This window comes from Elaeis guineensis, chromosome 11 (genome assembly GCF_000442705.2).
Source record: "Elaeis guineensis isolate ETL-2024a chromosome 11, EG11, whole genome shotgun sequence".
NCBI lineage: Eukaryota > Viridiplantae > Streptophyta > Magnoliopsida > Arecales > Arecaceae > Elaeis > Elaeis guineensis.
In genome coordinates, this window is record NC_026003.2 from 111547211 (window position 1) to 111558006 (window position 10796).

Below are 10796 nucleotides of genomic sequence, written 5' to 3' on the forward strand. Positions count from 1 at the left end.
CCATTAGAAACAAAACGATATTATTGTTGTTTTCTACCAAAACAAAACGATGTTATTGTTGTCCAAACTTGAGGTGACAATATCAAAACTATCCGCCCATTTGTCCGAACTCTGCGACACGTGTCTACTTAAAAAAACACCATGGTCACCAATACGGCTCACCTCCCCGGATATCCAGATGTTCCAATTGCCGTAGTCTAACATAATCCTTGCCGTCGCTATCTCCGCCCTTGCCTGCTCAAATCCCCACCATCCATTTCCATTGCCAATAAGCAACCCCTCCCAAAAAAAAAAGAGAGCGTGGCAATATCATCTAGACTGATAATTACCAGGCATCAGCCTCGCTCCCGAGTGCGGTGGTGCCGCTATCCGCATCTCCTTCCTCGATACTCCCCGCCCTCGACTCGCCCCTCCCAGATCCCTATTTCCGCCGGTATCTCACCATGGGGGTCATGACCAACGGCGCGACTGGGGAGGCATCCGGCCTGAAGTTCCTGATCTACGGCCGGACGGGGTGGATCGGCGGCGTGCTGGGCCGGCTCTGCGAGGCGCAGGGCATCCCGTACGCCTACGGCGCCGGCCGGCTCGAGAACCGGTCCCAGCTGGAGGCAGACATCGCGGCGGCAGGCCCGACCCACGTCTTCAACGCGGCCGGTGTGACCGGCCGGCCCAACGTGGACTGGTGCGAGACCCACCAGGTGGAGACCATTCGGGCCAACGTGGTTGGGACGCTGACGCTGGCCGATGTGTGCCGCGAGCGGGGGCTGGTGCTCATCAACTACGCCACCGGATGCATCTTCGAGTACGATGACGCCCACCCGCTGGGATCCGGGGTCGGGTTCAAGGAGGAGGACATTCCCAACTTCACTGGATCCTTCTACTCTAAGACCAAGGCCATGGTATACGATCCATCTTTTCTCTTTCCATCTTACAGTTTTATTGTGTTTCTGCTTTCTTGATTCAAAAAATTTGTTTATCGACCTCCGTATCGGAAATCATTTCGGTTGTTGGGTTGGTTTTCATCTATCTATTTGATGAGATATGGATTCTTTATCTAGCGGAATATTAAGTAGTAATGTTGTCAGATCTTGATGATGTCAGATTTTTGGTGGTTAAAAGAATGGTTTTTGGACTATGGAATTTGAGGATCTTTGATCGGAAGTCCATGGGATTGAACAAGTTGTACGAAGGACAAAAATGTGAGGGCAGGACAGCTAGACAAAGGGACGTTGGACATGCGGACAGCTTGAGGGGGTAGGTGGGATTAGCTGTAAGATTGGGGCCCATGAGGACTTCCTTTCATTTGCCCGTGTAGGAGTATATGGTGTTTAGAAATATAAGCAATATGCTCTATAAAATTAAAAACTTCTGCATGTATTTTATTATAGGTAGTATAAGTTTGATCAGGACATGAGACACAATGAGATACATCTGTTCACTTATTTGTCTTTGATTAGAATATTTGGCTTTTAACCATGGAGAACAATCCTCAGGAGAGTGGATGTTGATTTTCAGATATGAACTGCTGAAAAATTATAAAAGAATTAATAGGAACTGTTGAAAATTTTGACAAGGCAGTTAGTCTATTGCTGTTTGTTAACTTTGTCATATGGATGTTCTCTTGTAAGTTATATACTACAACAGAGTTTTGTTTTTCTTTTCCTTGAATGAAATTGTAGAATTGACCAATTTCTGCTAGAGCATCATATTTGAAGCTGCTTTTGTTGCCTGTCTGACTGACTTTGCTGTTGCTATGAGATTTTTTACCATGAAAGATCTTATGCATCTGCTAGATGCATGCATTCAACCAGTTTTCTAGAAGATTATACTACATGCTAGGAACACATCTCTGCTTCATCCACCATCTCTGATTAGGTGAAAAATTCTGTCATATGTATCTTGATGAAATTTTTTCAAAATTCAGTCTGGTGCTACTTCGCTCTTTATTGTGATTTGGCCATCCTTTAATTAGTTTTCTAGAAAGTCAATTTTTTGTGCCCTTCAGTGCAGCTAACTTTCAGACTTGTCCATGCTCTTCTTAACTAGGTATTTAATGCCACTCTTTAGTAATAGCACAATTAGGTGGTTGCCCAAATACAAACTGCATGTTAATCTGTGAGAAATGAAAATATCAATATGTTAACTGAATGGTCATATCAAGGCTGACTGGAGAAATAACTTGCTAATGCCCTCATGGTCACTTTTTCCACTTGGCATTGCTTTTCCATGCATCATTGGTGATGTAATAATAACTATTTAATTCCAAATGTTAATTGGCAATTTAGATTAGACATATTCAAGAGATCTTTGGATCTCTATAATCTAATCTATAGACAGAGAACTCATGAAGGCAACGAAGACTCTACTTTCCTGATTGTCATTCCAGGAGTTCAATGGCAACTTTGACTCATTACCCACCGAAATTTCATTCTTTACTTAATCTAAAATATATATATAATAGAATGGAACAAAAAGCTATAATTTGAGAGACTCTAATACTCTATTTTGTATGAGATATTTAATTTTTTTTATTTAGAAAGGTGGCGCCATTATCTAAATGATGTAGGGTCTTAGAGTGTATGAACTACAAAATGAAGGAAGAACTGTATCCTCTGTTGTTATTACAGATGCATAATTGCATAAAGGGAAATATTAAGATTTGAAAACATGGAAGAAAATCATGTGTTCATCGCTCTTTCATGGGCTTCATGTGCTAACAGGATAAGATTTCTCATAATTATGTAGCCTGGTTTCATAAGCTTAAAAAATTCCTTAGCCATAATAGTAAGAAGAATTTTTGGACTTAATTATTTCTCAAGACAATAAATGCTTGGCCTTTTGACAATTCTTGGGGCTTGAAATGAGGTGTGTGGGCAATCACTCTTGAGGCCTGAGAATTTGTGAACTAAAATTCTTTTGTAAACTCAGAGTGTCAGCACCACGCCATTGATAGGTTTTGAAGATAAAGAATGCCTCTCTATAGAAGTCAAAGGATGTTAAGAACTGGGTGAACAGGTTAACAAGCCTCTGTTAAGGAGAGATATTAAGATTATAGTGAACAGGAAGTAGGGGAACAATATTAAATTTAAGAATGTAAAGTTAAAATACGATGTGATGATTCTTGGTTGGAATATGAAGGGCATGGACTGGGGAGACATGAATCTTGTGAAGTAAGTTTAGAATTTATGCTTCTAGATAAACTTTATTGAAAGATTGTCGTTTTTGTCAATATTAAGCCAGCGATGACTGAAATTTTAAGTTGGTGTATTAGGATAGGTAAAATGTATTCCAGTTTGCATCTGAAAGATGTTTGCAGAGTTTTTCTGGAGGGGATGACCGATCTCCTTTGTTGAAATAAATCCACAGTATTCTTGCAGTGCAAGAATGCACCATGTACGCTATGTTTTATTTTTCTTGCTTAAAAGTCCCACCATCATAGGTGCTTAAATTAAAAATGACTGCAAATAGGATTGTTGAGCCTCAAATTCTCTGATGCTTATCAGCTGAACATCTTATATGTGGTGACCATTTCGCTTGGTTTTCAGAGGTAAATTAAATGGCTACTGCTTTTTGTTATTCAAAGAGCTCTTATGAGACTTGAAACTGGTGTAATGCATGAGATTTTGTCTATTGAAATGAAATTAATTAGGGATGCAAGTGAGCTGAGTGAAACTTTGGGCTGTTCAACTTTGTCTTGGTTAAATCAAAGAGGTGTTCAGCCCCTACTTGAGCTAAAGCAAGCTCAACTATATGCATTCAGGCAGGGCTGTTGAGCTGGTTAAACAAGTCAATTCTCCAGCCAAGCTCAAATCAACTATATGTGTAACATCATCTGGTCTTTGAAGCATATGAGAATTAATGGGCCACATGGACAGCCAAGTCTGACCTGTTCATGAACTTGACAGTTAATATGCAGGGCCATAATTTAATATGCAGGGCCATAATTACTTATCCTGTTGGCTGGAATGGATGGCAAATGGCAAACAAAATACAAAGATGCCAAAGGGATCTATATTTTGTCTGAAAAGTAGAATGAAACATGATGTGATACTAGCAAGCGGTTGAAAGATATTTTGCATGTTTTGAAATAGAGTCTTATGGCAGCTTAGGAAGATGCAAAGAAGTAACGATATAAAAGATGATTTCAGTGAAGAGAACAACATAAGAACTATGGAAAGTTATCTGGACTTCGACAATTCTTTATATGGGTTTTTCCCCTTTAATCTTCAAGTTAAAAATAGGTTGGATTTGGGAGAATTTCATGGTAATGCAGGTTTTATTATTTGGAAACACAAAAAGGGTCATAAAGTGATGCAAATCGTTCTGCACCAAACAAATGCTAGATGGAGGTTAAGAGGAATTTAAAAGGCTCGAATACTGAAAAATTATTAATAAATCATCTAATCTCGGATGTTATATTTATGGAATATAGATAGAAATTCTCAGGGGTTATTCAGATAAACCTGTTTTATGTTTGATAAATTCTGGAGGAAGACTAATAAGATGGAATATATTTCAGAACTTTGAAATAACTGTTAGACTTTTTATGGCAGAAAGTGAAGCAAATATAAATAACAACCATGAAGATCTGTGATAATAAGGGTTGAGCAGCATCTTTGCTTTGACACTGTGTTGGCATCATTTTGTACTGGTTCATATACTTATGATAAGGAGGGAGGGAGGATGGGAAAGGTAGAAAGAGGAGGAAAGAAATATAAGATCAAGAGCCCTTTTCTGAGCTGTAGAACATATATGCAATGGACTTAAAGGATTATTTGTGGCTCAAGGATCCAAATAATAAAACCATTCACCAATTAACTAATGGATGAACCAGTTTGAGAGGTCTAATCTTTTTCTGAATATGTTAAAGTTTTTAAAGCGAAATGACTCAACGCTTGGTAGCTATGGGTTCACATCCTGACTTCTTCACTTGTTTCTGATTGTTCTGCCTCTCTTGTAATTATAATCCAACCTACATTGTCTTAAATTTCTGTTGTACCATGATTGATGGGCCATTTGGTTACTTATTTCGTGTGCTTCCTGAAGCATATCTCAGATTCTCTGCTATGACAAGTGACTTCTAAACCGTACATGTATATGTTTCTGTTTTTTTTCCTTCTCCTTGTACTTTGGTGTTTGGTATTATTGGATGAAAAATGAACTACTTACATCCTAACCTAGTTCTATATCCGTGAATCATACTTTAGTTTATTGAGTGGCACATGACCAAAGTGGTAGGATCATTTAATTCATTCTTTGTTACTATTTGGCGCCAAAAAACAATTAAAGGCTTACAATAAGCTAGAGATAAAGAGAGAAGGGAGGTCAATAAAAAAATTTAGGATAAATTGCAGAAACACTCCCTCAAATTTAGGCCATTTTCACTTATACCCTCTGTATTTTAAAAAATGTCAAACTGGTCCCTAAAGTTTCAAAACATTCCAAAGAGACCCCGACGTTCACTTAACCATTGACGGTGTCCGCTTATTGTTACAATGGACAAAAATACCCCTCTCAATTTTAGAGTTTTTTTTTTCCTTCTTCACGGAAGAGAGGACCCGTGCGTCCTTCTCTTCCTCTTTTGTTTTCTTTACTGAATAGGGAGCTCTTGCTCCCCCTATTCCCGGCAAGGAGGCCCTCCACCTCCCCCCCCCAGTCGTCCACCACCTTGGCCGGAGGAGTAGGCCCTGGCGACGCCAACCGGCAGGGTCCGATGACTGGCGGCAGCCAAAACGGCAACGAGAAAATCCAAAACAAAAGGAAAAAAATAGGAAAAATTTTAACAGTTATTTTTCAAAGATTTTTCAGCAATTAATCGACAGAATTTTTGGCTTAGAATCCCATAGAAGATCGAAGGAGTGAGGAGATTACCTGGCTTTTGACGGGCTTTAATCGGGTTTTCCGGCGGCCAAAGCAAGCTTATTCCACCAGAAATCAGAACGAAAAGAGAGAAAAAAAAAATCAAAGATTGATCGGTGGTTTTCAGTGAGAAGGAACCAGAGATTGAGGCCTTTAAATAGACTTGCACAAGCAACCTTCAAGATCTAACCTACAATTTCCTGATTCCTTTGGGACATTTCACGGTTCACAGCTTCATAGTACTGCAGTTGATCTCTGAGACGAGAAATTTCATAATTTTTTGAATGAATGACTTCCTCAGCAGCAGCTTCTGCTTCAGCCTGTACCAAACCTCTTTCTATAGCTTCAGTTCAGAAACAAATCTTGAAACTGTGATCTCTTGGCAAATTGCTGCAGAATTTATCTCAACTTGAACATCTTCAACATGCTGGATTACTGGAAATGATACTCTTGTACAACTAAATGGCACACTTTGTGATACAACTTGATATCTTTGTATACATTTTGATACACCTTATGGTAGTTTTATATTATGAAATGTGATACCATTTGGTTGCAAGCAGCTTGGTTGAATGTGATACCTTATCTTTCAGTTGATTATGGCACTTTCAATTTTGTTTTAGTTGAATATGATACTTCGAGAAGCTTGGTTGGTTTGCACAATGTTTAGAATTTAAGTATCAGCCCAATCTGCTGATACTTAAGTATCAACATATGTTTCGGCAGGTTCAATTGGTTTTTGTAATATTTAGAACTTAAGAATCGATAGGTTGGGCTGACACTTACGTATCAATTTATATTTCAGTATGTTCGATTGGTTTGCATAATGTTTAGAACTTAAGTATTGGCAAGTTGGGCTGATACTTAAGTATCAATTTATATTTCAGCAGGTTCTCTTGGTTTGTATAATATTTAGACTTAAGTATCGGCAGGTTGGGCTGATATTTAAATATCAACTTATATTTCAGTACCAGCTAAGTATCAGTAGGTTGGGCTCAAGTCATTCTATAACCTCATTCCATAAATTGAAAATGTGATTCCATAACCTTACAAGTATCAGCTATAGAGCCCTTAAGTATCAGTTGGAGTATGAGCTGGTTAGTGCTCTTAAATATATCATGCTTAGTAGCTGAAATGTGATTGTATTATGTTGAAAAGATCATAAACATGATATAGTTAGCACCAAATACCATCTATGCTATGTTTCAAGGAGTCCATGTCATAGTCGAAAAGATTGTCTGTTTGAGTTCTGTCAGGCATTAGAAGCAATAAACTATTCAATGGAATCAAATAATAGTGTAGGTGCATCGCTCAATAGGGAAGCTGACCTCTTGACATTATTAAGCTGACTCATTTTGCGTTCTTTGATTCAGTTATTGTGGACTTATGACACTAATGCTAGAGACAATGTTATACATTGTTTCGCGACCTATAGAAACATACCTGCCATGTTATTCCTGGGCTGTAGGATTATTTCTGTGTCAACAAACATGCAAATTAATTTCCATGTTTCTCCAGCATTGTTCTCTGTCAATGAAAAAATAGAAATGAGAGAAGGATAAAACACTTGGCTTAATTTCATAAAGAAAATGACCTTCTTTTCTCTGGTACAAGTGTTTTTAACTTGTAGTTTTCTACGGCAGTGAAGTTCTTGTATCATATTTAAATTTGGCTGTTATTTAAGACCTCTCTGTTTTGAATGCATTCTTCTCTTTATCTTGCAGTATCTTTACTATTGAGGTGATGATGAAACCTCTTTTCGACCTCTCTCTCCTATTTTCCTTTTGCAACAGTGCATGGCAGTTGGGGCAGTCCATTTCTTCATAAACAACTGCTGCAGTCACTTGTTGAGAGGATTGCAGCAAAAGCATGTGAGGGTCCATGTGGATGTTTGTTTAGTCTGGGAGGTCATAGCAGGGCAAGGACATTAATTCATAACCTTCTGCTGATGATTAAACACTTAGATAAATCAGCACCACTAAGAAAAGGTTTCTCTAAGAAAAAGAAGTGGGGAAAATAATTTAAAAAGTTTTTTATATTCTGGATGAATAAGTAGTTGTTTTCAGACATTTTGGTTAATATTGATTTACCGGATGAATTGGTCCCATTGGAAAACAATTTTTTACGAGACTACCTGTTCCAATCAAACAGAGGCTCTTCGACCCTCCCTTTTCTGTCTCCATCCTCATTCTTTGACTTTAAGGAAAGAAAAATTTTGAAGAGGCCGTCGGAGAATATGGGGAAGGTCTTGGCATGGTATACATCTAACCAGTATGTGATCGGGGTGATGGCATACATGAGAAGATCCAACAGATCCAGGAGAGAGAGGTCAGTATCTTGAAGAGGTGGTGGAGGAGATCAATCGGAGAAGAGGGAGGAAAAAGGAGAGGCGGCAGAGGAATGAGTGAAGGTTAATCGGAGGAGGAGGAGGAGATCAATCGGAGAGGAAGGAGGGAGGAGGTGGACATAAGGGTATTTTTATCATTTTATAAAATAATAATATCATGTGATGATCATGTGACAAGATTTTATTAACGGAGATGGACGGAAAGATCTCTTTGGAACGTTTCGAAACTTTAAGGATCAATTTGATACTTTTTAAAGTACAAAGGGTGTAAGTAAAAATGGCCTAAATTTAAGAGGGTGTTTCTGTAATTTATCCAAAAATTTATGTGATTTCAACCCCTTAAGCTGCCTATTGTCCATTTCAGCAAACTATCATTTGATTGTTATTATCAATTAGCATTTTTCACTTCAACAGAAGGCCTCTCAAGCTTTTAGCCAATAAAAAAAGAAAAATATCATTTTTCAAGAGAACAATCGTCTACTTTTGTCTGCATCACTCAAGGCATGGCATTTTTAATCTCTTTATTGTTCTGGTTTCTAGATATGGTTGGGTCTACCCAGGCAACCCTAAGTTCCTCTTGTCCTATGAGGACAGTGGATTTGATTTGTGAGCAATTCATTTCAGATGGTCATGAACTATGTGACATCACAAGCTTTCTGCCTGCCCTACCATGCACCTAGAGATGGCTTGTCTGAAATTGTTTATAATAGACAAAACCTCCTGTTTCTGCAATAGATCTTTCCGATGAGTTATCAGCTTCAGTTTCTCCACTGAAGTCATTCTGGATGGTTCATAACTTCATATCACTTCATCACATGCAAATGTATATTACATAAAATTTTTAATACTGTTATGACTAGTTTCCTGCCAGTGTAAGACTGTGCTTTCTTGATGCTGATTCTGCATATGTCACTGACAGGTTGAAGAGCTGCTAAAGAATTATGAGAATGTTTGTACCCTCCGTGTTAGGATGCCCATCTCATCAGATCTTTCAAATCCACGCAACTTCATCACCAAGATCACCAGGTATGAGAAGGTTGTTGACATCCCCAACTCGATGACTATCTTGGATGAACTTCTTCCCATCTCCATTGAAATGGCAAAGAGAAATCTCACCGGGATCTGGAACTTCACCAATCCTGGTGTGGTTAGCCATAATGAGATCCTGGAGATGTACAGAGACTACATCGATCCAAACTTCACTTGGAAGAATTTTTCTCTAGAGGAGCAGGCAAAGGTGATAGTTGCCCCTCGGAGCAACAATGAACTTGATACCACCCAGTTGAAGAACGAGTTCCCAGAGCTTCTGTCCATTAAGGAGTCCCTGATAAAGTATGTGTTCAAACCAAATCAGAATACTTCTGCAGCCTGAAAATCGAATCTCTGTTTACTCAGCTGATGATAAATGTAGTACTTTCTGGTAAGAATGAATGCAGTTATTTCAATTAGTGATGGCCACGCATTCATCAAGTAATAAAGAGTGATGATTAAATGTTTGTCATTGCCGGATACCCTTTGCCTATCCGGCTCAGTACTCTGAACAGCAAAGAGAAAGTGGAATCTTATCTCATCCGGTTGTTATTGTCTATGACATAGGAGCAGATTAGGCCTTCTTCGCTATGTACTCCCTTGATTTCTGTAGAAAAATGCTTATGCAAGTTTGTGTTTTTCTTTTGGTAGTATTTTTACGGTTATATGTAGTTCATTATTTTTTGTACTTCAGAATGTCAAAATAATAAGTTATTGATTCAAAAACCAAAAAAGTCAAATTAAGGTTGTTTAGATGATCAATTTCTCAAATTAGTGTTCCATGGTTTATCTTTGAATCTTGCATCTGTGCATCAACTTTAGATGATTTCTTTCATTTCCTGTTAGAAAAGGTTGGTCAATGGCACCTGGTATGCCGAATTGTTTATTCAGCTGCATAATGGTCTGTGTTCTGGGAACTCTACCGCCAGAAGTTCGGTCGTGCACTGGAATCATTTACTGCTTTCAGGTTGGAAAATTTCCTCGCTGTCGTTGAGTAGTTCAAATGACCGGAGTCTAGTCTTTGATTGAACTGATCGCATCAATCAACATGTTCATGTTCTTTAGCGGACTGCGTTCCTTTCTTGGATCTCCTATTGCTTAACGAAAAATGTGTGTGAGAAAGAGAGAGCAATTGAAATTTCTTTTTCTACCCAAAAAATAAAATTTTCTGGAAGAAATGATGCAGCTATTCTGGTGTGATAATTTTGATGAATGCATGTGACTGGGGGAAATGCGTTTGCTAAACCATGCCCTGAAGGAACTGGTTTGTTGTCACGACTGCTTTAGATCAAAGGAAATCTCAACCGTGAGAATGTAAGGAGGAATTCATGGTGGACACTTTGGGACGAACACTCTTAGTTTTGAGACCTTCTCCAGGCAAGGTGGGATTCAGAGGAGAGAAAAATGAAGGGAAATGAGAGGAGAAGAGAAGAGTTTCGCGGGGAGAGAAAAAAATAGTCAGACAAAAAGAATTCTTAACAGTGATATTTAAGTGTTAATGCATGATTGGGACTTCGGATAAACACCGATGGCTAGATTTTTCCAGGGATATGACTTCAAT

The 10796-nt window shown here is 38.6% G+C and overlaps 1 protein-coding gene across 1 annotated transcript; it reads left to right on the plus strand.

The window, feature by feature from the left end:
* The first annotated feature begins 333 nt into the window (after positions 1–333).
* Positions 334–9997, plus strand: LOC105054161 (bifunctional dTDP-4-dehydrorhamnose 3,5-epimerase/dTDP-4-dehydrorhamnose reductase). The gene is made up of 2 exons (XM_073245726.1): positions 334–899; positions 9126–9997. The coding sequence occupies exons 1-2, from the start codon at positions 444–446 to the stop codon at positions 9576–9578; spliced, it is 909 nt and encodes a 302-aa protein (XP_073101827.1). The 5' UTR covers positions 334–443; the 3' UTR covers positions 9579–9997.
* Positions 9998–10796: the final 799 nt, after the last annotated feature.

Bases quoted from the DNA above. Each gene is read 5' to 3' on its own strand.
- LOC105054161 (XM_073245726.1), top strand. From the start codon at position 444: ATGGGGGTCATGACCAACGGCGCGACTGGGGAGGCATCCGGCCTGAAG. The intron at 900-9,125 runs GTATACGATCCA...TGTCACTGACAG, and splicing joins ACTCTAAGACCAAGGCCATG to GTTGAAGAGCTGCTAAAGAA.